General features: G+C 36.9%; 4 protein-coding genes across 9 annotated transcripts; 3 read left to right on the top strand and 1 right to left on the bottom strand.

Moving 5' to 3' along the window:
• The first annotated feature begins 3,754 nt into the window (after positions 1 to 3,754).
• On the top strand, positions 3,755 to 7,717 carry LOC128857785 (RNA cytidine acetyltransferase). Its single transcript, XM_054093539.1, has 11 exons — positions 3,755 to 4,132; positions 4,195 to 4,642; positions 4,701 to 4,864; positions 4,924 to 5,413; positions 5,469 to 5,990; positions 6,051 to 6,150; positions 6,217 to 6,412; positions 6,472 to 6,695; positions 6,760 to 6,932; positions 7,043 to 7,431; positions 7,496 to 7,717. Exons 1-11 carry the CDS (start codon positions 3,930 to 3,932, stop codon positions 7,608 to 7,610), a joined length of 3,024 nt encoding a protein of 1,007 aa, XP_053949514.1. The 5' UTR covers positions 3,755 to 3,929; the 3' UTR covers positions 7,611 to 7,717.
• On the bottom strand, positions 7,672 to 8,495 carry LOC128857787 (NADH dehydrogenase [ubiquinone] 1 beta subcomplex subunit 7). Its single transcript, XM_054093541.1, has 3 exons — positions 8,387 to 8,495; positions 7,880 to 8,328; positions 7,672 to 7,826 (listed from the first exon to the last, which is right to left on the bottom strand). The coding sequence occupies exon 2, from the start codon at positions 8,302 to 8,304 to the stop codon at positions 7,945 to 7,947; it is 360 nt and encodes a 119-aa protein (XP_053949516.1). The 5' UTR covers positions 8,305 to 8,328; positions 8,387 to 8,495; the 3' UTR covers positions 7,672 to 7,826; positions 7,880 to 7,944.
• Positions 8,496 to 8,586: 91 nt separating this feature from the next.
• Positions 8,587 to 10,057, top strand: LOC128857786 (lymphokine-activated killer T-cell-originated protein kinase). The gene is made up of 3 exons (XM_054093540.1): positions 8,587 to 9,021; positions 9,076 to 9,434; positions 9,499 to 10,057. The coding sequence occupies exons 1-3, from the start codon at positions 8,756 to 8,758 to the stop codon at positions 9,948 to 9,950; spliced, it is 1,077 nt and encodes a 358-aa protein (XP_053949515.1). The 5' UTR covers positions 8,587 to 8,755; the 3' UTR covers positions 9,951 to 10,057.
• A 2,877-nt stretch (positions 10,058 to 12,934) lies between these two features.
• LOC128857782 (pickpocket protein 11) lies at positions 12,935 to 26,889 on the top strand. 6 transcript variants are annotated; one of them, XM_054093533.1, is made up of 9 exons: positions 12,935 to 13,056; positions 13,141 to 13,235; positions 18,111 to 18,317; positions 18,374 to 18,539; positions 18,606 to 18,724; positions 19,366 to 19,841; positions 22,744 to 22,975; positions 23,051 to 23,163; positions 23,230 to 26,889. In XM_054093533.1, the coding sequence occupies exons 2-9, from the start codon at positions 13,162 to 13,164 to the stop codon at positions 23,364 to 23,366; spliced, it is 1,524 nt and encodes a 507-aa protein (XP_053949508.1). In that variant the 5' UTR covers positions 12,935 to 13,056; positions 13,141 to 13,161; the 3' UTR covers positions 23,367 to 26,889. The 6 variants fall into 6 exon arrangements, with proteins under 6 accessions (XP_053949508.1, XP_053949507.1, XP_053949509.1 ...); XM_054093531.1 differs by lacking the exons at positions 12,935 to 13,056; positions 13,141 to 13,235 and adding exons at positions 15,837 to 15,919; positions 16,054 to 16,334; XM_054093532.1 differs by having other exon boundaries at positions 12,935 to 13,235.
• Positions 26,890 to 26,907: the final 18 nt, after the last annotated feature.

Raw genomic sequence — 26,907 nt, 5'->3', positions numbered from 1 at the left:
TATAATTCGATTTAACAGGCTGCACGCACGAAAAAATGTGTCGTTACCTTGCTCATTAGTGTTACCTTGCTCATATGTAGTTACCTTGCTCATTAGTGTTACCTTGCTCTTTAGTGTTACCTTGCTCATATGTAGTTACCTTGCTCATTACTGTTACCTTGCTCTTTAGTGTTACCTTGCTCATTACTGTTACCTTGCTCTTTAGTGTTACCTTGCTTATTAGTGTTACCTTGCTCATTAGTGTTACCTTGCTCATATGTAGTTACCTTGCTCATTGCATTGACTGAACTGCAAATTCTTTCACCATTCGAAAGCTACATCCTCCACGAGTAACATGGATTATATTTTATTTTGGAAATAGGGCTCGAGATATAGGTCAAAACGTGGACCCGGGTAACCTTCGGATGTGTATGTACAATATGGGTATCAAATGGAAGCTGTTGGTGAATGCTTTAGTCCAGAGTATTTTTCATGCCGCTCCGTAACTAGGGTCTCGAGATAGAGACCAAAACGTGGACCCTAGAATGTGTTTGTACAATATGGATATCAAATTGAAGCTGTTGGTGAATGCTTTAGTACAGAGTATTTTTCATGCCGCTCCGTGACTGGGGTCTCGAGATATAGGTCAAAATACAATATGGGTATCAAATGGAAGCTGTTGGTGAATGCTTTAGTTCAGAGTATTTCCATCCGCTCCGTGACTAGGGTCTCGAGATAGAGACCAAAACGTGGACCCTAGAATGTGTTTGTACAATATGGATATCAAATGAAAGCTGTTGATAAGTGCTTTAATACGGGGTAATTTTCATACCTATTGATGACTAGGGTATCTAAATATATGCCAAAACGTGGACCCGCCGTGTCTTTGAACCGAATTAAACCAAACTTACACACATTGTTAAGTAGGTATTGAAGATGATTTCCGTATAGTTTGAATACCTATTGGTAGATAGGGTCTCAAGATATAGGTCAAAACGTGGACCCGGGTAACCTTCGGACGTGTATGTACAATATGGGTATCAAATGAAAGCTGTTGATAAGTGCTTTAATACGGGGTAATTTGTTATGTTATGTTATGTTATTTTATGTTATGTTATATTATGTTATGTTATGTTATGTTATGTTATGTTGTGTTATGTTATGTTATGTTAAAGTAATATATATTATGTTATGTTAATGTTAACTCATTCTCTATATCCATACAAAATATCTATCAAACAAATAAAATTAAAATTTTCTTTTGAAAAATGCAACCATTCAATCAGTATTTTCTTATGACGTTATCACGTTAAACTATCGTCAGTAAACCGACTTTACAGACAACCTCTTTTTTTTTATTATATGTACTATTTTTACACATTACTATGTGAAATGATGATGAATAAAATCACATACATACATAAGTACATTATATTGAAAACATAATATGATATACATATGTACATATCGTCACATGAAATCAAAAAAGCCCTAAGTTACATTTTAAAAATTTTACAGGAGAAGCAAAAAACCTTTTAAAATGAAAAGGTTTTATTCACCGTCACCGGCTTTTCGAATTTTGTTTATACCAACGTCATTATTGGTTGTTGGATTATAAAATTTTAAAGGAACATGTATAGGGTGTTTTTTTTAGAGGTTAGGTTTTCAAGTTGGCACTACTTTTTTCGTAGATGGTCTTTTTGACAGCTGTCACTTGAATTATGCTCAGTTTGGTTTACCATTTCATAATGAATAGACTTACACCTGAACAACGTTTGCAAATCGTGCAAATTTGGGCCCAAAACGAGATGGCCACCGATCCCGATTTTCACAAGAAAATTTTGTTCAGCGATGAAGCTCACTTTTGGTTGAATGGGTATGTCAATAAGCAAAATTGTCGCATTTGGAGTGAACATAATCCACAAGCCATTGCTGAGACGCCGTTACATCCTCAAAAAGTCACTGTTTGGTGTGCTCTATGGGCAGAGGGAATCATTGGTCCATATTTCTTTAAAAATGAAGCCGGCCATAATGTTACAGTCAATGGAGAGTGCTATAGAGCCATGATTAATGACTTTTTCGTGCCTAAATTGGACGATGTTGATGTGGACGACCTTTGGTTCCAACAAGACGACGCTACATGCCATACAGCCAACGCAACAATCGATTTATTGAAGGAAACTTTTGGTGAGCGCATTATCTCGCGCCGTGGACCTGTGGCGTGGTCTCCAAGATCGTGCGATATAACACCGCTGGACTATTTCTTGTGGGGCTATGTGAAGTCGTTTGTCTACGCAGATAAGCCCGAGACGATTGATGTCTTGGAAGAGAATATTGGGCGCGTTATTGCTGACATACGGCCCCAATTGCTGCAAAAAGTGGTCGAAAATTGGGCCTCTCGGCTGGAATTTATTCCAGCCAGCCGCGGCGGCCACTTGCCCGAAATCATTTTTAAAACATAATGGCAAACCCTTATCTTTATAATAAAGCTAAATTCTTGGCCATAACATTAAATTATATACGTTTTATTTCATCTTGAAAACCTAACCTCTAAAAAAAACACCCTATATAATGATACGGTGCATAATAATCAACTAAAAAGTCGATTTTGAATTTTTTGTAACTTAGGGCTTTTTTGAATTCATATTATGTATATATAAGTGGTAACTGATGTTCTTTATGTTGTAACTGCATACAAAATTTAGCTCAAGAGGCAGCTTGGTCAACACATCTATAGAAAGATGCACATGCAATTTTTTATTTTATTTTTTCAATTAATATTATATTTTGATTTCAATATTTAAATGTTTTGTTTTAATACTTACACACACAATATTTAAATGTTTTGTTTTAATACTTACACACACACACATTGTTCTCCGTTGATTGTTGGTGAGGTCCAAGCAGGCGTGTATATTGCCTAAAATATCCATAAAGAAAGCCAAACGTGTTTGTTATTGTGTTATTTAATTTGCAAATTTATTTCGCTTGTGGTGGGATACGGTACACTAGGAAGGCTAGTTTACTGGGGCGACAGCCCTTGGTCGGGAAAGCCCCGAGTCATTCCGGTAACGTAGGACCGGCTGCCATGGGAATGATTTTGCTTGTATTCTCACCTGGTATGGCGATAGTGTACTACCTCCTATTTCATTGTGTTATTGATTGGGGGTACTGGGTTTGATTGTGCAGACAGAGTGATAATCTCCTAACAATTTAATCCATTTTATTATATCTTTGCGTTGCTTGAAATGCATCCCGCGAGTGCGTTTTTCCAAACCACACCAATATTGTATTGATGTAGGTGTGTATTTCGCACATTGTTTTCAATTATATGGTAGTTAAGATTTACCAAAAACGTATTTTGTTTTAAATACGTGACACACTAATTTTATCTATTGGTACTTTATTCCAATCTCATTTAAAAAACGTTTCTCGATCGCTACCCCTTTGTATAGATTCGCCTTGGTTTCAACAAATTCCGAATTCCATTTTTCCCCATTGTTTGTGAAAATGGGTCCAAGCTCAAAATTCTCTATTTGTAGTTGTAAAGCACAGATGCGAGACGATGCACTTGCGCGGAAATTAAAGACCTGAAACCAAAAGTATTAACACTGGAAAGTTGCACTTGCGCGTCTATGCAAATGAAAATAAAAACTTATAAAAACCATTTATTTACAAATATCCCAACATAACTTACTAATTGGAGTGTCAGGTGGCCGCGAAATAAAACAAATGTATCATTAATGCTTCCATCCGGTAATACCTTTTCAACTAAAACAAAAACATAAATGGTAAACATGGGAATCAAAACAAAAACTGTAGACTGTCAAAAACGCAGACGAATTCTTGCAGACGACGCACGTGTAATTCTTTAGTTTGTTTTACCCTTTCAAACTGCACATTTTAAATACAAATAATATAGAGCTTATAAAACGTTTTTACATTAAAAAATGGTAAAAAAGAAGATTGACAACCGCATACGCGTCATGATTGAAAATGGCGTCAAGTTGGGGCATCGAACAATGTTCATAATAATAGGGGACAAAGCGCGCGATCAAGTGCCGATACTCTACGATATTTTAACGAAATCTACGGTGAAGGCCCGCCCGACAGTATTATGGTGCTACAAAAATAAAGATGAGGCCATATCTAAGTATGCAATGAAATATATGTATAAAGTTTTGATTTCATTGCATTTCTATTGGTTTATTTTAGTCATGGCCGTAAGCGTGCTAAGAAGATTGCGGCTGGTAAAATTGATATTAACGATGCAGACATGTTTGACACATTTCGAGTATCCACAACTATACACGGCCGCTACTACTCGGAAACGCACGCTGTTTTGGGTCGCACTTATGGCGTATGCGTGCTGCAGGATTTTGAGGCGCTCACGCCCAACCTGTTGGCGCGTACTGTGGAAACAGTTGAAGGTGGAGGTTTGATAATATTATTGCTAAAAACCATGCAATCACTTAAACAACTGTATACAATGAGCATGGATGTGCATAAACGCTTTCGTACCGAAGCTCACCAAACGGTTACTTGTCGTTTCAACGAACGTTTGATACTCTCGTTGGCTGAGTGCAAGCGCTGTCTAGTGGTCAACGATGACTTGACCGTGCTGCCGTTAAGTTCGAAAACAATCAATGTTGATGCTGTTAATGTAATTTTAAAATTGAATTTTTAATATATTCCACTTGCATTAATATATACAATTACAGCCCGCTGAAATTGACAAATCTGAGAACAATGAAATGTTGCAAGATTTGAGAGAAAGTTTACGTGATACACCTCCCGCCGGACCACTTGTAGCTCAATGCCGCACATACGATCAAGCAAGGGCTGTTGCCCAGTTCATTGAAGCTTTGGCGGAGAAGCAGTTAAAGTAAGCAAATTCCAAATCTTAAATTTTCTAATATCTAAATGTAATGCTTAACTTTTCAGACCACCCACAACGCTCACCGCAGCACGTGGTCGTGGTAAGTCTGCTGCCATGGGACTGTCAATCGCCGCAGCAATAGCCTTCGGTTATGTTAACGTCTATGTGACTTCTCCTCATCCGGAGAATTTGATTACGCTTTTTGAATTTGTTCTTAAAGGCTTTGATGCTCTGGACTATCAGGAACATTCTGATTATACTATTATACGTTCCACCAATCCAGATTACAAAAAGGCCATCATTCGCATCAATATCAGCCGTTCAAATCGCCAGACCATACAATATATTGCACCCACCGATACACATCTATTAAATGCAGCCGATCTGTTGGTAATTGACGAGGCTGCAGCCATACCTTTGCCTTTGGTAAAGAAAATGATGGGACCGTATTTGATATTCATGGCGTCTACTATTAATGGCTACGAAGGAACGGGACGCTCGCTTAGTTTGAAATTGATGACACAATTGCAAAAGGATAATAATGCACCACCACCCGTAAGTATGTCGTTAAAAATAAATGGCGTTGAAATACAAAACCGATGTCTCCTAGATAAAACTCGAAGAGTCGATTCGTTATAGCGAAGGCGACGATATCGAAGCCTGGTTAATTAATTTACTATGTTTGGATACCACTACTGTACCTAACATCAGTTCGGGTTGTCCAACTCCAGAGGCTTGCGATCTCTATTACATAGATCGTGATGCCTTGTTCTCATATCACAAAGCAGCCGAATCCTTCCTTCATCGATTGGTCTCCATTTACGTAGCTTCGCATTACAAAAACAGTCCGAATGACCTACAAATGATGAGCGATGCACCGGCGCATCATCTTTTCTGCCTTTTGGGACCTATTCAACGCAAGGATCAACTGCCAGAAATACTTGTTGTCGTTCAAGTGGCACTTGAGGGTGAAATTTCTTCACAAACAATAAGCGACTCATTGGGCCGCGGCAAGAAAGCGAATGGTGATTTAATACCGTGGAATGTTGCAGAGCAATTTGGTGATCGTGAATTTCCGAAGTTGTCCGGTGTGCGGGTGGTGAGAATTGCTACGCATCCGAACTATCAAAGGGTAAATTGTTAAAAAATTTAGAACCAAATTATCTTAATATTTGGTGCATGTAAATTCTAGATGGGATATGGTAAACGAGCAATTAAACTGCTGCGAGATTATTATCAGGGTAAATTTACAGACATAAGTGAAAATCCGCAAGGTGGAGAAAATGGGAATGGTAAGCAAAAAAGCATAACGTCTTACAACAGATAATATACAATATATATTTCACATAATTCCACAGGCATCGAAGAAGTTGACGAAGACCAGTTGGGTATTCTAAAAGAGCAAATACGTCCACGTCGCAACATTCCCACTCTACTGAAACGTCTGAATGAGCGCGTCCCGGAACATATCGACTACTTGGGCACGTCATATGGACTAACGCAAGAGCTTCTTAAATTCTGGAAAAGTTTGGGGTTCGTGCCCGTATACATTAGGTATGAGTTAGAAATTTCATTTAATATAATACCTTCGATAACTATTTTTTTCTATGCAGTCAAAAGTCCAATGACATTACTGGGGAACATTCCTGCATTATGTTGCATACACTAGATAAATCGGGCGCGTCTCCAGAGAAAAAATGTGCAGAATGGTTGAGTTTATATTTCAACGACTTTAGACGTCGTATTATCAAACTGTTAAGTAAAACTTTTAGAGAATTCTCAGCCACTTTAGCATTATCTATAATCGATAACAAATGGGCGACATTTGAGCAAAAGGGTAAAGCGCACAAATCAAATAATGAAATTGTTTCCTCTTTCATGCTTCATGTTTCAAATTGCAGCGCTCGACAAGCATACGCTCGATGTTTACTTCTTGCCCCATGACATTGAACGGTTGGAAGCATATTCGCGTAATCAAATTGAATATCGCTTGATACTAGATTTAGTGACCGACATAAGCTATATTTATTTTCAAGGAAAAATGCACGAACTTCAAATAGATACTTTGCAAAAGGTGGGTATAAAATAGCGGAAAGAAAATACCAGTTTGCGTGAACGAAATTTCTTTCGTGGATGGCATACCATGTCACACTCAATCTTAATTAAAAATATGCATAATTTCAGGCCGTCCTTCTCGGTATCGGCGTGCAAGGAAAAACAGTTGATGCAATTGCAGCAGAGCTGAATATGCCGGGCAACCAGATTTTGGCTAAATTTTATGATATGATAAAGAAAACTGCCAAGTATATGCTTGGTGTCATCGAAGGTCACATTGAGAGCCATATGAAGAGTGAAACGCAGTTGAATCGTGGTGAAGAGTTTGTTCCAGTTTCGTTGTCACTCAATGATGAATTGGAAGAAACTGCCCGGCAATTATCTAAGAAACAGAAGGAAGAGCTGAAAAATCTAAAAAAGGAAAGCCTGAAAGAATTTGCCATTAAGGGTACCGATGAAGACTGGTCAAAGGCGTTGACGAATAGTGATGGTAAAACCAAGCTTATATCTGTTAAAAGGTATAGTTTTTAATGATATCTTCATATATAAAATGCTAATATACATTTTGATTGTTTGCTATAGTGGAATTAAACGGTTGGAGGATGGAGTAGAAGATATTGCACCCAAAGATCAGCCGAAAGCGAAAAAGGTCAAAATGGGGAAAAAGATGAAAGCCTCTATGAAGTCTTTGATTTAGTTAATTTCCTTTTAATATGAAAGTAGTAAATCTTGTTACTACAAATATTGGAAAAAGTAGCTTATAATAAAATATAATATACCTTAGCCGGTAGTCGTTTATTTAAATCCTCTTTTTTTATTGAATATATTTTCATTGACTATTTACTTGAAAATTGTATGCAACACTACTCAAGACCTTTTAGCGTCCATTGCAGTTTAATTTGTGGCACTAGAGCTGCAATTAAATAAAATCAGTACACATACAACAGAGATTTAGTCACAATATACCCGCAATGCTTTACTACAATTAAATTGTATTATAGTTTTTTGAACCATTAAATATCCTAAAAAGCCTAAGCGCTCTCCTGCTTCTCGATCTTCTTTTGACGTTCGAGTAATCTTCGCTCGCGTTCGAACTCCTTCATGCGGAGTACATAGTCCTCATATTCGCATGTGAGATAATCGTGTTTCTCGTGATGGCATTTATATACAAAGGGGAAGGTATCGGCGCGGCAAGCCCGATACTTTAACAGCTTGTGTGCACAGTAGTCTCGATCTTCCAGGGGCAGTTTTGCGGATTCCATCTCTTCGGCCGTGGCGATCATGACACGTTCCTTGCGCGACTCAAAACCCAACATTGGATCAAATGAGGGCACACAGTCAGGGCCGGGCGTCACATCTGGCTTAATAGCACGTGCATAAGCATTACCCATATTGTCCTTGCTATATCCGCTTTGCTGTGTGTGAATAAAATTAGTAATTTTACACAAATTAAAATTTTTATAAACAAATTACGTAAATACGACAATTTCTGGCGAGCTCTCTTCTTGTAGGCTGTTGCAGACAAACGTCAAAATCAGATTGGTTTAACTGAGTTGTAATAGATTTGTGAGAATGCCATTTATTTCAACCCAAGGCGAATTTATTTATTAAATCCACCTTGTTTCAACCGTATTGAAAAGAATTGCAGTAAAAAATTATGGCAGCACTGTTCAAGTAACACCATCAACTGGCGGCAATGATTTGACAGCTTTCAAAATTAAATTTTATGCAGGTTAACGCGAAGCGGAATTTTAATTTGAATTTTTTTCCCAAGTTGGTCCCCAAAATTTTGTTAAACAAGTTATTATTTGCACGAATAATTTCTAAAAGGAAGAGCGAAAAATGGAGACACCACGCCGATTGACACGTAATATGCACATGCAACATATTCAGAAGATAAGTACACCACTGCGGATACCACCGTCGCCGTTTATGAAGAATCTCGGCTACGGCACTGGTGTCAATGTTTATAGATTAGAGCGTTCGCCTAAGTGTGGCCAAAACCGTTCTCCTTGGGCTGTCAAGCGTATTTCCAAAAGGATATGTAATAATGAGAGTGCGGCGGAAATTTTCAATTCACGCATTCACGAAGAAGCAGAAATCTTAAGGTAATTTTTTCAATTTCCACGTTAAAACTTCAATTTTATTAACAATTTTTGCAGAAAACTCTCGCATCCAAATATTGTTGGATTCCGTGGAGCAATTAAAGGTGCTGATGGATTACAAACTTTAGCCTTGGAATGTTGCAAAACCTCATTAGGTTCTATATTAGAAGATCGCAACGAGGATAATCTGGGGCCTCTACCAGCAAAGTACACCATCAAAATGATTGTTGATATAGCTCACGCACTCGATTATTTACACACCGAAGCCAAGTTATTGCATGGCGATTTAAAATCATTTAATGTGCTGGTGAAGGGCGATTTTGAAATGTGTAAATTATGCGATTTTGGAGTAAGTTTGCAAATTGATGAAAATGGTGTAATTAATTTCAAGAAAAATCCTCATTTACGTTATGTTGGTAAGTAGAATGGAGGTAAAACATCTCATATAAAAAAAAATATATATTCTGATATTAATTTCAGGTACAAATATTTGGTCAGCACCCGAAGTGATAGATGAGTTAGAAATTATTGATTGTAAAGCAGATATTTTTAGTTTTGGGCTTGTCATCTATGAAACAGTTGCACTAGTACCACCTCATACAATAGATATAGTAGATAATGAAAAAGATGAAACTAAGAATTCAGCCGAATGTTCTAATATAAGTAGTTCAAACGAACATAGTTTAGTTACGTCGGAAACAGAAGAAGGTGAACTCGAACGTATGGAATCAGCCTGCGGCACGCGCCCACCATTTCCGCAGGCATTTGAGCTAACAACTGATTACAATCAAATTATTGAGCTATTTTATTGTTGCACGAACGAGTTGGCAGAAGATAGACCAACCGCAAAAACTATATGGTCTATGCTGGAAAATGAGAAAAACTGTACTGATGACAAAGAGAATCGGGAATCAAAAAATATGAATAACTAATTTGTAATAAATAAGAATGTATCAGTTTTCAATATGAAAAGTCCTAATAAATTCATAAAATTATTTAAAATATACTGGAAGTATCGGTAGCATAGAACAAACATTTATGCGGATGTTATTTTATTTAGTAGAATGCAAGTTACACTTATTATCAAACATTTAGTTTGTAGCTCGAATAGGTTAATACCAAACGTCGAAAAAGCAGTACAGGTATCCCTCGTATAACGCGATAGTTACGTTCCAGAAGAATTGCGCGTTATGTAATTCCGCGTTATCTAAAACATAGTTTTCATATATTGTAAATTTGGGGGTTATGTTCCAATAGGTTTTTTTTAATCAAATACATACAAAATAACAGATGCACATATATTTCAACTCAATACTAAAGTTCAGACTTTCTTATACAATTAAAAACACAAGATATGAATAATAATACATATGTACATACATATTTCAAAATTCAAAAAACAAAATTTAAATAATTATGTGCACATTAAAAATTTTAAAAACAAACTAAAACAAATTAAAGGTTTATTAAAAACTTTATTGTTATTCTTCAAACTTCTTATGGTAATTAATCTATATCACTGTCTTCAAAGATCTTTGCACGTGGGCGTTTTGGAGGAGCAATAGCTTCATCAGAAGATATTTCTTCAACATAGTTTCCGCTATTGGATAAGAAACTAGTTGTGGGACCTTGTGGTTCTTCTACTGGTTTTATAATTGCAAAATCTGTTATCAGTTTTTGGTGGGTGGTTTTTTTAAGCTCCTTTTCTGGTATACTCACACATGTTGTGAAGGCAAAAAAGGGTAATTCCCGGTTTACATTAAAAATACATTACATATTATATATATGTAGTACGCAAATTAGTGTTACCAGATTTTATAATTATGTATTTTTCCCTTCGCGTTATATAAGCCTAAATTTCGCGTTGTACTGAAATCTAATTTTTCCAAATCGCGTTATATCGAAACCGCGTTGTATAAGACCGCGTTATACAAGGGATACCTGTATATTGTGCGTGAAGTTAAGCGTCAACCGATGTTAAGTGCGCCTAAACTTGCCGCTGATATTTTGTCAATGTTGGTTAAAATCAATGGCCGAGTGGGTAGAAAAGTCACAGTTACGTATAAAGGAATACACGAAAAGGCTGCGGTTGACTTTTGCTTGGGAGCACATTAAACATGATGAAACTTGGTGGAATGATGTCATTTTCCTGGCTGAGACCAAATTTAACTTAGTAGTGGCGGGGAAAGTCATGGTTTGGCGGAAGCCTAATTAGGAGCTGAAACCGACGGAAAACACGGCGGTGGCATATGAAGGAACTGGAAATTTAGTTTTTCTAGGGGTGATTATGAATAAGGAAATGTATTTGAATATATTAAGGCAGAATTTGAAACAGCCAGCAGAGAAAATGGACATTATGCATACTTGTATTTAAGTTTTAAGCTGTACCAAAATAATGACCCTAAGCTTAAAACCCCTATTGTACGAGAATGTTTGCTCTATAACACAGGCCGACAAAATTTAACCAACATTCAGACCCAGAAACCAGACTATATATTTCCGAAGGTTTATGATGCGCTGAATCCAAATCTGGCCTCAGAATTGCTCTATTAGTTTGAGTTTTCGAGATATCCTAACCTAAAAGTGCAAAAAACCCCATTTTTGCCCATATTTGAGGTTATGTAGCCTTGCAGATGTTTTCTTTCACCAAAATTAAAGGATGGCATCTTTAAATACAATCCTTCTTTTTTCAAATGGCGTTTTGTTTGCTCAAATATCATTTTTTTCGCAGAGATATCGCATTTTGAAATTTTCATGTTTCGAAATTTTCCTACACCTGAAAATCGATTAAGATAACATAGACATGATATATTCGATTACTAATTTTCTTGAATTGAGTCTTATTTTTCTTAAAATTTTGTCTCACACCATAAGTGTGCTGACTCACCACATCCCTACACTATCTAACCTTTGGGTACCGAGTCACACACAGCCCTAACCCCTAGAAACCACCCCTATCATACCGCGAGCAGGCTAACCCACATAACCGCAAGCAGGCTTTCCCACAAACTCCAAATTTACATACTATTAATCCATATATTTCAGGCCCTCAAACCCAAGAAAATTAGTAAGCGACTATATCATGTCTATGTTATCTTAATCGATTTTCAGGTGTAGGAAAATTTCGAAACATGAAAATTTCAAAATGCGATATCTCTGCGAAAAAAAATGATATTTGAGCAAACAAAACGCCATTTGAAAAAAGAAGGATTGTATTTAAAGATGCCATCCTTTAATTTTGGTGAAAGAAAACATCTGCAAGGCTACATAACCTCAAATATGGGCAAAAATGGGGTTTTTTGCACTTTTAGATTAGGATATCTCGAAAACTCAAACTAATAAATTAATTTTAGTTATCAATCCGAATTTTGCATGGACAGAGAAGCAGATATTAGTTTAAATTATTTCGGATACTTTTCCTTGTAGACTAGTGTAATTGGCCAAAAGTTATTGCTACCCCTCCCCAATCACGCGATCTAAACCTCATAGAAAAATTGTGGGATCAGTGAGTGCGACAGATACCAGTTTCTTCTCTTAGGGAACTAAAATATGAAAAACAATCGATTTAGTATTAAATATACATTTTGTTAATTTTTAGCACTTTTTTATACTTATTTTGTTACCGTATTCAAAAACTTTTAAACTATTGCAATATATTGAATTGATATAAATATGTCAAACCCCAATCTAATGAAAAAAAATACATTTTTAAATTTTATTTAAGAATAATTCAAATTTAGGACCACACAATAAAAAAAACGGATATTAAAATTCCCCACTATATAAATATATTACATTATATTATATATGTATATACATGTATATACATATACATATATGTATATCTTTCTAATCATAGGTTAAGTGTTGCTTACAAGTTTAGCGACAAGTGCCTGATAAACGCCTACTTGACCGCAACAATAAGCACACATATATGTACATACATAATTGATTCTTACGCATGACCCTAGCCGAAAATAATTTCAGTTTAATTCCAACAGTTTTTGGCTTAATACAGCAATTTATAAAAAAATTTAAGTGAAGTTTACTCCATTCCGTATAAGCATTTGCCCGAAGTTACATCTTTGTATAAATATGTTAAAATTGTATGAAACATTTCAGATAGCTTTCAAAGAGACGGCCATGGAATATTTGCAAAACGCTAGCCTTAATGGATTTCATTTGTTATACTACGTAAGACGACATAAATATCAACGGTAAGCCACACTCTTTTAAGTTTTTAATTCTTACGAAAAATACCCGTCTAAGGGATGCCTCCGCGGTAAATTATCCCTGTGCAGTGAGGCGGATTTCACCCCTCGTCTATCGGCACTGTTCAGAACTGTCATGGAGCCTCTCCCTTGATCCGCAATATATTTCTGCTGCGCCCACCAAATACGGCTCCACGTGAACTCTAATGCGGTTAGATATATTTAGTGCAAGGGGTGGTGCCAGCTTAATTGCCTATTCGTATCTTAAGATACACCATCAGGTGCCCTGAGCTTATATTTTTTACTTGCGCATCTCCACAAGTGACAAATGACTACGTCGCACCCTGCTCTTGAGCAGACAATTTCACTTGTCTCCACACCCCGAAATGCCACCCTCCACCGGCATTAAGCTTCGACAACTGAAATGCAATGGACTCTTGAGCAAGATTATGGAGATAACCGATTTTATGAACAGAAACGAAACTCCACAGCAGTTCTTCTCTGATTACGAATGACGGCTACAATGTGCACCACAAGGATCGTGAGCGAAGCAATGGTGATTCTTCTTCTTCGTTGGCGCGATTTTGGCCGAGTTTAACAAAGCGCGCCAGTCGTTTCTTTCTCGTGCTAACCGGCGCCAATTGGACACACCAAGTGAAGCCAAGTCCTTCTCCACCTGATCTTTCAACGCAGAGGAGGCCTTCCTCGTCCTCTACTACCACCAGCTGGTACCGCATCGAATACTTTCAAAGCCGGAGCGTTTGTATCCATTCGTACGACATGACCCAGCCAACGTAGCCGCTGGATCTTTATTCGCTGTGCGATGTCTATGTCATTGTAAAGCTCATACAGCACATCGTGCCATCGTCTGCGATATTCGCCGTTGCCAACGTACAAACGTCCAAAAATCTTACGCAGAATCTTTCTCTCGAACACTCCAAGCATCGCTTCATCGCAATGGTGATTGCTTAACGTTTATAGTACACTGAGTGGTATTGTCTCGATCGATAAACCATTCCGCGCATTATCGCACCTAAATTAACTTTGCACTGACAACACCTTCACGACTATTCCTACTCTTATAGATGTACGTATTGGCTAGCGTACATTCGCAAGATGATCACTGCTGTTACGGCTCGCTTCGTACCTACTGGACGATTGACGCAAATCCGTCAAAATTTCCCAACGAGCTTGACCAACTACCGGAGAATCCAGAATAAAGGTTCTCAATTTGGGGATTCGCCAACTGGTAAGCCACCATAAGCAGTCTAAATAGGTGGAGCACCTGAACACATGTAACTTAATCTCTGGTGTAAGTAAGCTCTGATCTACCGTAAGGTTTGTTGATTCAGGCAAAGCACAATGTCAGAGTGGAAGAAGGCTGTATTACTTTCCAAAAACATCATTTCACCAGCGGAGATGTTAAGATGGACATCAGGAAGGTAAAAACCTTCGAAGACATTGGATGCGATGGTCTAAACATTTTGATGGTGAGGAACATAGGTCCACCGGGACTAGGTCTTCAATTTGTATACAGTCACTCTTAGAATCCCTGAAAAGATAAGAACAGGAGGAATGACCACTACTGAAGCCTGGGAAACTCGCCAACCAAAGGAGTCCTCTCGCTCGATATCTCTCCTTTCCCCTGTAGTGAAGACATTTAAACCTCTTCTACTCCCGATTTTCATAAAGCGTCTGATCTAGATATCAACATGGTTTCCGTAAAGTGCATAACACTCGCACAGCACTTAATGCCAAAAACACATAGGCAAACCATAGATTTAACCAAAACCACCCCCAGTAGCGTTGGATCTGTCTAAGGTTTTCGATACAGTTAGCTATGCCACAGTAGGGTCCCATTAGTAAGTTGATATTAAACCATCTACTCTCCCATAGGGACTGAATAGGTGGTCCGTAAATCACATATGTATGCTGGCGATTGATTGACTGGAAAGATTCAATATATCTGTACCAGTGTGCACGACAACCACTGGACCTCCCAGTACAAATACCACCACAACTTTCATCGGAAGTCGCTTACCGCCTTCGGGAGTCGCCGAATGCTGTTATCGGCGTCCAAGTACCACCCATTGCAGGCAAAGGGTTATCTTGTGAAATCCGCGTTTCTCTGACATAATTTTGCCCTGGATATCGTAGCAGGTTAAACTATTTGTTAAGCGGCCTAATGTAACAGTCGCTTACTGTTTATTGTATCAGCTCATTCTTCTATTCTCTTTCTATCTGCATTTGGACAGTTATTTTCATACTTTCCAACAATGTTTTTCTTTAATATGTAAAAAGTATTGATACATATGTATGTATGTATATATTTTCCGTTGCTTATGAATAAACAAACTGTTCACACTAAGCATCTATTCACGTGCCCCCTTAAACCCACTGATCTAATGTCCCGACGGCGACCGGTGACTTCACTCCTCTTAACAGATCTTTCTAAGCTAAATAAATAAATTAAATGAAAATGAAATAAGTTGCTATAATAACAACACAGCGCATACATATGTATATGCCTATTCTCTTTGGAGTTTGTTTCATACAAGATTTTTTAAGAATTTCATAAGAAAAGTGTAAGATTAGACATGCTGTTCTTAAAAACATGGGCCATAGTGTCTGTTGTGGTATCAAGGAAAAATTTCCTATCCGCTTAAAAATTACATACTGGAACGACTAAGGTAGGAAAAGTGTCTGAGTACTTACATTTAAAATTTTAGCATATTTTTTAGTCCGATGCTTGACTTATTGAAAACTTTAAACGCTTTTTCTCGAAACTTAATTTTTCAAGTGAGATTATAACTAAATTTTCCAGGTTAACAAAGAAGTAGTTCTCTAAAAATCTGCAGCGCGTTCTTCGAAGTGTTGAAAGGACTCTTCCTCAGAAATCGTAAATCGAACCTGTGAGATGCCGTATATTTGTTTTTATGGGTCTCAGTTAATTCTTTTAGTCTACCTACCGTTAGTAGCAGTTCTAGCCTTGCTTTCAACTTGTGAAAGCTGGAAGCTCGTATGCAGGACCCAAGCCCTGTCTCAGATCGTTTCCTTATTTCACGAAACACCACTACATATATCTCATATTCTGACGCCATCCTCGTACGGAATAATATTTACAACAATTCTTTAAACCATTATGCATGTACATATTCATACGTATGTATATACATTTTGTCAAAAAAGTCTCGGGAATTGTTCATTTAAAAAGCGCGCGTTACACATATGTATGTCTAATTTTTTTGCTAGAATGTTGCTACAACTGTGCTCTATAGTGTCGCAGAGTTTGAGCGCGATCTGTCAATGAGCTTGTTTTTGGCATTTAATTATATCAGTCAGCCGCAGGTATGCTATGCGATTTTCACTATGGATAAAAATATCAAACAAAGAATTCGTCTTAAATTTTGTCTTTTAAACGGAATTTCGTGTGCCGAATCGTTGAAAATGTTGCAACAAGCCTATGGCGGGTGTGCTTTATAAAAATCACGGGTCTACGAGTGGTATAGGGCTTTTGGAGTGGGCCGAGAAGATTTGCCCCGACTGGTCGCCCATCAATGCCTTCAACGGATGAAAACGTCGACAAACTCAAGGAAATGCTGCTGGAAAACCATCATGTAAGTTTGAGTGGGGCGGCCGCCGTAGCCGAATGGGTTGGTGCGTGACTACCATTCGGAATTCACAGAGAGAACGTAGGTTCGAATCTCGGTGAAACACCAAAATGAAGAAAACCATTTTTCTAATAGCGGTCGCCCCTCGGCAGGCAATGGTAAGCCTCCGAGTGTATTTCTGCCTGCTCCTCATAAAAAATATCTGCCGTTCGGTGTCGGCTTAAAACTGTAGGTCCCTCCATTTGTGGAACAACATCAAGACGCACACCACAAATAGGAGAAGGAGCTCGGCTAAACACCCAAAAAGGGTGTACGCGCCAATTATATATATATATATATAAGTTTGAGTGCAATCATTTTAAGTCTTGCAACATTTTACATTATCAATTGGGCATGAGAAGCGTGTCTGTTCAACTCGTTCCAAGAGACTTGAATTTCTTTCAAAAAATCTATCGAAAGAAGGTGGCTGAAGACATGCTGGGACCCAACGTTTATCCAGCGCATCATAACAGGTGATGAGATGTGGATATATGAGTTTGACATGCAAACCAGTCTACATGCAACCAGGCGGCTGAATGGCGCTATCCACATGAGCCGAAACCCAAGAAATCCCGTCAAAGTCGGTCAAAAGTGAAAGTCATGCTACTCTTTTTCTTTGATTATCATGGTGCTGTGCACTCAGAATTCGTTCCAAATGGTTCTACGGTAAATAAATAATATCATTTGGAAGATATGCGACGTTTGAGAGAGAATGTGCGTAGAAAACGGTCCAATTTGGGGAAAGAAAACTCATGGATATTGCACCATGATAACGCACCGTCTCACAAGGCTCATATTGTGAACACTTTTTTGACCAAAAACTCGACAAATATCATCGAACAGCCACCGCATTCGCCGGATTTAGCGCCCTGTGAATTTTTCCTTTCCCAAAACTTAAATTGCCGCTTCGAGGACGCCGCTTTGAGTCCATAAAGGCCATTTAGGAGAATTCGCTGAAGAAACTGAAGAAGATTTCTTCAAACGCGTTCAAAAGGCGCTTTGATGACTGGACTAATCGTTGGCTTATGAGCATTGCTCTGAGTGGAGCTTATTTTGAAGGCGACAAAATACATTTTGATGATTAAACAATTATTTTGCGTTTTATTGAACAATTTCCCGTATTTTTTTGACAGAATGTATATATCATTTTTATTACCATACAAATCAGTTCTATCTAATAAGCAAATAAACGTACACAAATCTTTACATATGATTTTTTCATATTTTGCAGACTGTTATGGTGTGTTTTTCTAATGGCTGGAATTATTTGCGGTAATTATGTAACGCTAGGAAGCGTTTTTGAAATTTTAAAGGAGCCAACTGTGACCACACTTGAATCGAGTCAGTACAGCGTACAGAAAGTGCCCTTCCCATCGCTGGAAATATGCAGTGTAAATAAGATGAGCCGAAGTGCAGTGAATGCATATATAGAGGAAATGTAAGACGGACATTCTTTAATATGTTTTGTATATTTCTAAATATGCATATTTTTAGGCGCAACCAAACAGATCCACCACTATCTCAACAACAGTGGTTACAAAAAGTTAAATTATTCGCCGGCTTCTTCGACAGTAGTTCCGTAGATTTCAAGGAAGTTGCGGAATTTCAAAAGACATTTTTCAACAAACAAAAATATACTGTTAGGGAAACTATAGCCAAGGTATAGTAGACATAGATATAGTAACGTTCATTCATTAATTCAAATTATTCACTATTCTTTTTACAGTTAGCGCCCAAATGCGAAGATCTCATATTGAAGTGTATTTGGGAAGGGAAAATCTACGAATGTACTAAACTTTTTGCTATGCGTTTTACGCCGAATGGATACTGTTGCACCTCCGAATTGTACGACAATATACTATTTTATAAAAAAGACTAATTAGTTTTTCAGTCAATGACTTAGGGTCAGTTTTATAGTAAAATATTAACCTTGCTCTTCTGAATATAATAGGACTTGGTTAAACGGCTAATAGCCTACCCATAAACCTGACCAAACCAAGTATGTATTATTTTCTTCATTATAAGAATTAGGTTGAATGGGTCAATTAGTAAGTTCGTTAAATGTCAAGGTCTACATATCTATCTAACTATCTCCACTTATCTTACTCTGGTTACTCACAGTAAGATTGAAAGAAAGGCACTCGGTGCTATTGATTGATGATCTCACTGAACTGAATGTAATTGGTCAGCCAACCCGGAAAAATATCTGCATATGTGCCGTTTGGTAAATATGTGTTGAGAGACACAAACATGGGACCAATTTGGTGCACCCTATAACAAGTACATTTAGTAAATCTAAAATTTGTGTAGAATAAAAAATCGTTATTTCATTCCGATCAAAACAAATAGCCGGTAACCTGATAAATGTTGCAGTAACTTGGCCCCGAAATCTTTAAATTAAACTGACCCTTAGTAATTGAAAATGAATGATTGTGCTCAAAACTTGCTTTAGTTAAAAAAAACTTATTTTTTAATTTATTTCAAAGCCATGACCAACTAAAGTCTCGAGGCGGTGATACCATGTTACAGGGTCTCTCCTTGCTTTTAAATACATCCACAGATGATTACTTCGTAACGGATCGCAGCTTTGCTGGTTTCACATTACAAATATTTAACCTAGGTGATTTCCCTGATGCTTCCTTAGGTGGTAGTGTTCAGGAATCGTTTATACCACGGGGCAGTGATGTTGAATTGCGTGCGAGTGCCTTCATACAGACAGCCACGAGTGAGTTGAGCATATATAGTGTAAATCAAAGGTATTGCCTTTTCTATGGTGAAGTTATCCATGGTGGCAATGTAAAGTACAGCAGAGACGTGTGCATGACACGATGCAAGTCCCGTGGTACATTACAGTTATGCGGTTGTATACCATATTACACGCCTTTGAGGGTTTTTAAAAAAAATACCACCCCTGTTGAGTATTGTACGCTAGCGGATTTGGAGTGTTTAGAGCAACATCGAGGTAAGTGGTATGAGTAGAAAGTATCTATGTAAGATCAATCTTAGATTTGAAATATATCAAATGTTGGCATCAAATACAGTTAATTGAAGCAGCTAAGGTTTGTTTTGTTTTTTGGCATTTAAGGTTTGCTCACAATAAATGGCTCCCAGAGTTGTAAGCATTTTTATGTAAAGACGGTCAGCTGCAAATTTTATGTCTTTGGCTTGATTTTTTAGTATTTGCTATTTCTGCTATAAATAAATGAGAATAGTTAATTCGTGCGTTACAGAAGACATATAAAGAAAGGGTATTTCAAAAGACGCGCCTAGATGTAGTTTTAAAATAAAACTTCTAAAAGTTAAGATTCTTTTAGGTTTCACTATTTTTGTTCAATTATATGTGAATAAACCCATACACAGTTAGAATTAAAAAAAAATTATTTTGTTGTTTTTTCTTAATGTACATATATTTAAGAGTACACACACAAAATTTAATATCGGTCCGGTTAATATTTTCGAAGCTGCACGCAAATTTGAAAAGACGTTTCAGAGAATTTGTATCTTATGTAAAGTGCTTTTCCAACTTTAAACGGGTTTTTCTCAAAAATGGTGTTTTAGAAATCGGGGACCCACATTACTCGAAAACGGCTACCATTCGGAATTCACAGAGAGAACGTTGTTCGAATCTCGGTGAACCACCAAAATTAAGAAAAACATTTTTCTAATAGCGGTCGCCCCTCGGCAGGCAATGGCAAACCTCCGAGTGTATTTCTGCCATGAAAAAGCTCCTCATAAAAATATCCGCCGTTCGGCTTGTAACTGTAGGTTCCTCCATTTGTGGAACAACATCAAGACGTACACCACAAATAGGAGGAGGAGCTCGGTCAAACACCCAAAAAGGGTGTACGCGCCAATTATATATATATATATATATATAACACTAAGTCTTCAAATACAGTTAAAAGATAACATAATATGTGTACAAATTTTTTGGTCAATAAATTCAAAAGCTTTCCAGAAAAAATTCTGGAAAATTCGCTTTTTCGGCCTTCTAACTGTGTATAACCCCTTAACTGCGGTACCCCAGAGTTATATGCCATATGTACATACTAGTTTTAGGATAACTGAGTACAGTGAGAGTTTATTTTAGACGAAAATATAGGAATTGCGATTCAACAGCCAAAAAAAGGGCTTCGGAGTTTGATTCCTAGTGTTTTGCGTTTAGTGAAATATGCGTTTTCCATCTTAGATGCATTCCGACATATTTTGTCACATTACTTTGGGTGGGCAAGTATTTCGCTTAAGTGTAAAGGTAACTTGAACAGAGTTTGTGTTATTTGATTTTATTTTCCATTTATTTTATTTTAGGAATTGAGTTATTTCATCAAGCCTTTTTTGGCGTAAGAGGGCAGCCACTTCAAGAAGGGAGTCATATTCATGTCGTGTCGATTCATAAATGCCTAATTTTTGATAATGTCAAGATATCGATCTGGAAGGTTGTTTAGCAACACTTTGCGCTACAGCAGCAATATTCTCAACAGAATGTCAAGTTTTTGGTCTGCCAGTCCTTTTTCTATCCTTAACAGCACCAGTTTCTTGAATTTGTTCACCAACCTTTGAATGGTCGACTCATTCGGACGGTTAGTTCCACAAAAAAACATTACGAGTTTTACGATATGTTAAAGATTGACCGTTTTCATAATAAATTTCAATAACTTGAACGCATGGTTCTATCGTGAAAAATTGTAGAGCTGTCTACTTGACAAATGTAAAATAAAAAAAATATATCGTCACTCATAAAACCTTGGCATCAATTTTGAAAGATCCTTTATTATTTTGATAAAAGTAAAGGGAAAAATTTATGTAAATTTTCCATCGTAACGAACAAAATTAATAATCCCTCTTTTGTTTATACAGTTATAACTCTGGCTTCCCCTAAAAGTATCTAGTAAAAAGTGTTCACATTTGTAATGCGGTTATAAATGTTAGCATAAAATATAAGATTAGGTCAACAAAGCATAATTAAGTTCGTTCTGAAAGAAAGTTTACGATAGATACCTTTCTTAAATGTTAAGCTCAAACTGTAGTTAGGATTTAGCGGCAATACCGTATGGTAAAGATTAAGGGGTTAGGGGTAGTCATAGGCCCGAGAAATGATGATGATTTTCAATATTTTTTTTTGCTAGTCAATTACTTTATTTTACAAAAATAAAAACATAGCATTAATACAAAGACTTTCCCAAATTTCAAAAAATTAAAAAAAAAAATTATAGTAGTAAAAGTTATCGCTGTTTGTGTGGAGCCCGTCGCTCCAGAAGTCCCTTGCGGTGATCATAACAAGTCCTTATAGATTCATCTAAAATCAATCAGACAAGAGAAATTAGTTTTATTAATAGATAATCTTGTGCCTTATCGAAACCTTTTTTTCCAAAATTTGATCAGGCACTAGTTTTTTAAGTTTTTCAAAAGCAGTATAAATTTGATAGAACTCTACCAAGCGGTTTTTAATATACAGTGATCACCAGTTCAAAAAACATTGAGAAAAACGCACTTAAAGTTTTGCTGTCAATTTATGTAGAGTCATACGAGTTATTTCATTAGGGCCATATAATAGTTCTTCAGCCGTCATAGCAGCTTCCAAAATATCGATTTGCTGTTGCCTACTACGTAGCATTCTACCTTATCGAGTGTTATCGTTAGCGCGCTTATCTGCCACTTTCATACATACGTGCAGCATCCATTTTTCCAGGATACCGATGAGAATTAGGCGAGAGAGAATTATACCTTCATTGAATATACAAGTAGCTATGTATGTATGCAGCAATTTGTGCGATAGTATAAAAAGTATTTACTGTTTTTGGGCATATTTTCCATACAATTTAAAAATATAAATAATTGTATGCATTTTCTTGGTATTTTTGCAGTTACTTTGAACACATATAGCCTTCTTGGACCTGCTACCGATCAGCCTGTGTCATGGCAATCACTTGATTGTCCAAATTGCTTACCTGTATGTGAATATAATTCTTACTCTTTTCATAAACTAGTATCCCGCCTGTCGGACGCATTTTTAATACCATTAAATATGAAAATTCTGAAATTAATCGATAAGGAGCGAAAAAGTTCCGATAAATTTAATTATTCTTATGACGCTTTGTAAGTAAGTCTTTGCAAGAGTGCAAACTAAGATATATGTGGACTCATCTATTTTTAATAAGTATTTGTTTACAGAGAAGCACTTATCAAAAGCTCGGATGACCTTAGCCTTGTTAAAATTTATTTTGATACATTGTACGCTACCCAATATTCGAAACGGTCACTCTACAATTGGTACCAAATGTTATGTAAGTCAAATTCAGCTTAAAATGGCAACTTTAAAAATTTAATTATTTCTTCCTTTTACTCTACAGCAAATATTGGAGGAATTATTGGAATTTTTATCGGATGCTCGCTCATTAGTGCATTCGAAATTATTTATTTTTTCAGCTTCAAGCTAATTAAAAACATTCGCAAACACAACCAAATTACAAGAACTTCTTATCAGTAATTTATTTATTGCATAAGAATAGGCAAGGCGCTTTGAGCATAATTACTTTAGTTTATGTACAAATTTCGCAATATAATTTGGAGTGCTAGTATTGCGATTTTATAAGCTTTACCGTTTAAAGCTGGTTGGTTTCCTATGCGATTAGTGATGCAATTTTTTTTTTTTTTGTGAGTAAGGTAGGGCACAAAATGCCTTCTCATTTACAGCGACCGTCGTTTATTGGTTGAGTGGGTGACCACTAAAACAACCCCTCCTCTCCTTCTAGGGAGAGGTAGTGACGCTATAATAATAATTATAATAAAAATAATATTTCCATATTATTAATAATAATAATCCCTATTTCTGTTCTAGTATCATAAAACATTTACTAATTGCCAGAACTTAGCGGAATAAATATTCGGTCGTTCTGGTAACGCAGACCCTACTACCGTGGGAATGCTGTGTAGATTAAGATTCGACCTAAACGAAATCTATATGCAGATGTTAAAGAAGTTAGGATCAAGAGCTAAACTACAGTAGCTTGATATTTATCACTGTCCTATCAGGAGTAGCTCTCTCCTAATGTCTTGCGCTAAATTCATTTAAAATTTGCTCTTGGTTTTAAGAATTTCTATTGAAACTTTTAGCAGAAAGCGTTTAGAAATGTATATGCTTGTGATAATATTTACACAAGTTGAAATAAAATTAGCAACATTTAAATAATTTTATTAAAAATATATGGATGTGTTGCTGTTGTGGTTGTTGTTGTAGCAGCGATACAAGCCCTGTCAGTGTAGTGTATATAACCGTTCGTCTTCGTCTAGCTCATCTAACGGTAGGCCCAGGAAACAGGTTGTGTCCAGAGGGAGAGGGGTTTAGAGCGGCATGTGAAAAGGTGGTTTGTGTCGTGCGGGGTGCCTTACATATGTTTGGTATGTCGGGGTTAATTCTGGATAACTAGGGGTATAACCTCCTACTACAATATCCAGCTGGAGCTTTTTATCTGCTGTAGGTGATGAAAGCAGAAAGCAGAAACTGTTTGCTGGGTAGTTTATTGCGCTCCTTTACTGCAAGCAGTGTTGAAGAGGGGGCATCAGGAAGCAACTCGTCGCATTCCGAATAGCAGTGTTTTGGCAAGTTTGTAGCTCTATCCATATGGATGTGTTTATGTGTGTGTACGTAATTCAGGAATGTGCAGTGGAACTACATTTCTTATATTCCCACACATTTTAACTTATAGTATTCCCACTCCATTTTCATACAAAATATTATTTTGCTATTACCGGCCGCCGTAGCCGAATGGGTTGGTGCGTGACTACCATTCGGAATTCGCAGAGAGAACGTAGGTTCGAATCTCGGTGTAACACCAAATTAAGAAAAACATTTTTCTAATAGCGGTCGCCCCTCGGCAGGCAATGGCAATCCTCCGAGTGTATTTTTGCCATGAAAAAGCTCCTCATAAAAATATCTGCCGTTCGGAGTCGGCTTGAAACTGTAGGTCCCTCCATTTGTAGAGCAACATCAAGACGGACACCACAAATAGGAGGAGGAGCTCGGCTAAACACCCAAAAAGGGTGTACTATGAATTTCGCTGAATATTTAAATATTTCAAAGATTGAAAAAAATAAATATTTGTGGTCGCAAATACCAACCGCATAAGTGGAAAATATATTTTCGAGAAAATTCACTTTATCTGCACTTTTTAAAAGCACTGCTAGTTAGGGAAGCTATTGGCTAATACCACAGAGAGTATTTCTTTTGATTTACCATCTCAGCATTCATTACTTTCATAAATAAGCTCACTTCAGTAATGAGTTTTATCTACAATTCACTCCTACATACGCTCACATTTATATATACAGTTGTGTTCAAAAGAATAGGAGTGACCTCAAGATAAAACAAAAAAATCTATTTAATAAAAAAAAAATTAAGAAATAAATTTAAAATAATTAAATTTTATTCAGTAATTTTTTTTACCACACATTGTTCATTTTATACAGCCTCTTCATCTCTTTTTTATTAATATTATTTGAATATAAAAACTCAATAATTCACTGTTAAAAATAATAGGAGTGTAACACAAGTTAGTTCTTTTTTATTTATTTTTTATTACTGCTGCGCATCTGCGTGGCATGGAATCCATGCCTCCTAGATTGTGTTCCATAAATCTGTGGTTGGTCTTGTTGGTCTACGATCTGCAACACTCTCTTGATATCCATCCATAGATGTTGTACAGGGTTGAGGTCAGGCGACTGAGTAAGCCTCAACCCCCTTGCCTCGTGACCACTCCTCCTGTATTTTAGGTCGTTGTCTTGCTGGAACAACCACTCAATGGCATATCCCATTCAGCTTATGGCAGCATTACATTTTCTAAAATTCCCAAATACACCTGCTGATCCATTTTTCTTTTATCAAGTGGATTGTCTCAACGGCACTATTAGAAAAAACTTCCCCAAACCATCATTTTCGCACCGCCATATTCGACTGTCTTGCCCGTCGTTCCCCCGACAGTCGGTTCTACGTTACCGGAACGAGCCTCGTATATGCACGAGGAATGTTTATGCTGCTACAACAACAACGACAACAACTGTCTTGCCCGTGTATTGGGGATTATATTCAGCATTTCGCAGACAACGGACATACTGCCTAGACTCAGTTCCTCCAAATACACCAATCTGAGTTTCATCCGTCCACAAAATATTTCTCCATTTTTGCTTTGGCCAATTTACGTGTGCTTTCGCAAATTTTAAGCGAGCCGCAACGCCCTGTTTAGTCAACAAAGGCACTAATTTGAGCTCCAACAAATGTTTCCGAACTGTTATGTCGCTTACATTATGATCTGGACGTTTTTTTAATTCTCAGACGACGCTGTCTTCTCTGGTTATTTTACGTGCGACCACATTTTCCGGGTGTATCTTTATACGACAGGGCGTTTGCTATCACTTGATTAGAACACACGAGTACTTCCTTTATTTCTCTATATGTTTTTTTCTGTTTTTTAGTTATTCTTCGCTGCAGTGTTTTCCTTGACTCATTTTTAGAAATTAAAAACAAGAGGAAGTGCTTAAATCTTAATTATTCTTATCTAATTTGTTTCTTTTATACTTACTTTTCAGTTTTCTACATAAATGCTAAATAACAATTTTTTTTAATAGTTTCTAACTCACACTCCTATTTTTTGAACAGCACAGAAGCAAGTCTCGCACAGAAATGAATGTGTAAAAATACTTTCATAGCAACTACCTCAAGATTATGCTTCATATATTACTTGGGGAATCCTATTAGAAGCACCGTTCGAAGACTGCATTGCGTACATGTTTTTACATGCTAGAAAATTGTGATTGAATATAGTTGGCATAGGCAGTGCTTTTATTTTAGACACAGCTTTATATGTTGGAACCCGAAAATATAGGGTTTTCCAATAACAGGAAATAGCGTTTTTCTTAGAATATCATAATAACACCTCTTATTAAAAACCCCTTTAGTTGACCACCTACAACTCTATTATTAAAACACCAATCGACTTTAGTGTCAAATATTTTTTGTCCCCGTGGGCTTTATT

The sequence above is a fragment of the Anastrepha ludens genome, chromosome 3 (assembly GCF_028408465.1).
Source record: "Anastrepha ludens isolate Willacy chromosome 3, idAnaLude1.1, whole genome shotgun sequence".
NCBI classification, from domain to species: domain Eukaryota; kingdom Metazoa; phylum Arthropoda; class Insecta; order Diptera; family Tephritidae; genus Anastrepha; species Anastrepha ludens.
Note: the sequence above shows the minus strand (reverse complement) of the source record. Positions and strands in the feature narration are given on the sequence as shown.

What these genes read in the sequence shown, in the direction of transcription:
- LOC128857785 (XM_054093539.1), top strand. Translation starts at nt 3,930, where the DNA reads ATGGTAAAAAAGAAGATTGACAACCGCATACGCGTCATGATTGAAAAT. An exon ending in ATAATAATGCACCACCACCC is followed by an intron (nt 5,414 to 5,468) that starts GTAAGTATGTCG and finishes GATGTCTCCTAG; the next exon opens with ATAAAACTCGAAGAGTCGAT. An exon ending in CGCATCCGAACTATCAAAGG is followed by an intron (nt 5,991 to 6,050) that starts GTAAATTGTTAA and finishes TGTAAATTCTAG; the next exon opens with ATGGGATATGGTAAACGAGC.
- LOC128857787 (XM_054093541.1), bottom strand. Translation starts at nt 8,304, where the DNA reads ATGGGTAATGCTTATGCACGTGCTATTAAGCCAGATGTGACGCCCGGC.
- LOC128857786 (XM_054093540.1), top strand. Translation starts at nt 8,756, where the DNA reads ATGGAGACACCACGCCGATTGACACGTAATATGCACATGCAACATATT. An exon ending in GAAGAAGCAGAAATCTTAAG is followed by an intron (nt 9,022 to 9,075) that starts GTAATTTTTTCA and finishes CAATTTTTGCAG; the next exon opens with AAAACTCTCGCATCCAAATA. An exon ending in TCCTCATTTACGTTATGTTG is followed by an intron (nt 9,435 to 9,498) that starts GTAAGTAGAATG and finishes TATTAATTTCAG; the next exon opens with GTACAAATATTTGGTCAGCA.
- LOC128857782 (XM_054093531.1), top strand. Translation starts at nt 16,147, where the DNA reads ATGCCGTATATTTGTTTTTATGGGTCTCAGTTAATTCTTTTAGTCTAC. An exon ending in AATGCATATATAGAGGAAAT is followed by an intron (nt 18,318 to 18,373) that starts GTAAGACGGACA and finishes GCATATTTTTAG; the next exon opens with GCGCAACCAAACAGATCCAC. An exon ending in TTAGGGAAACTATAGCCAAG is followed by an intron (nt 18,540 to 18,605) that starts GTATAGTAGACA and finishes TTCTTTTTACAG; the next exon opens with TTAGCGCCCAAATGCGAAGA.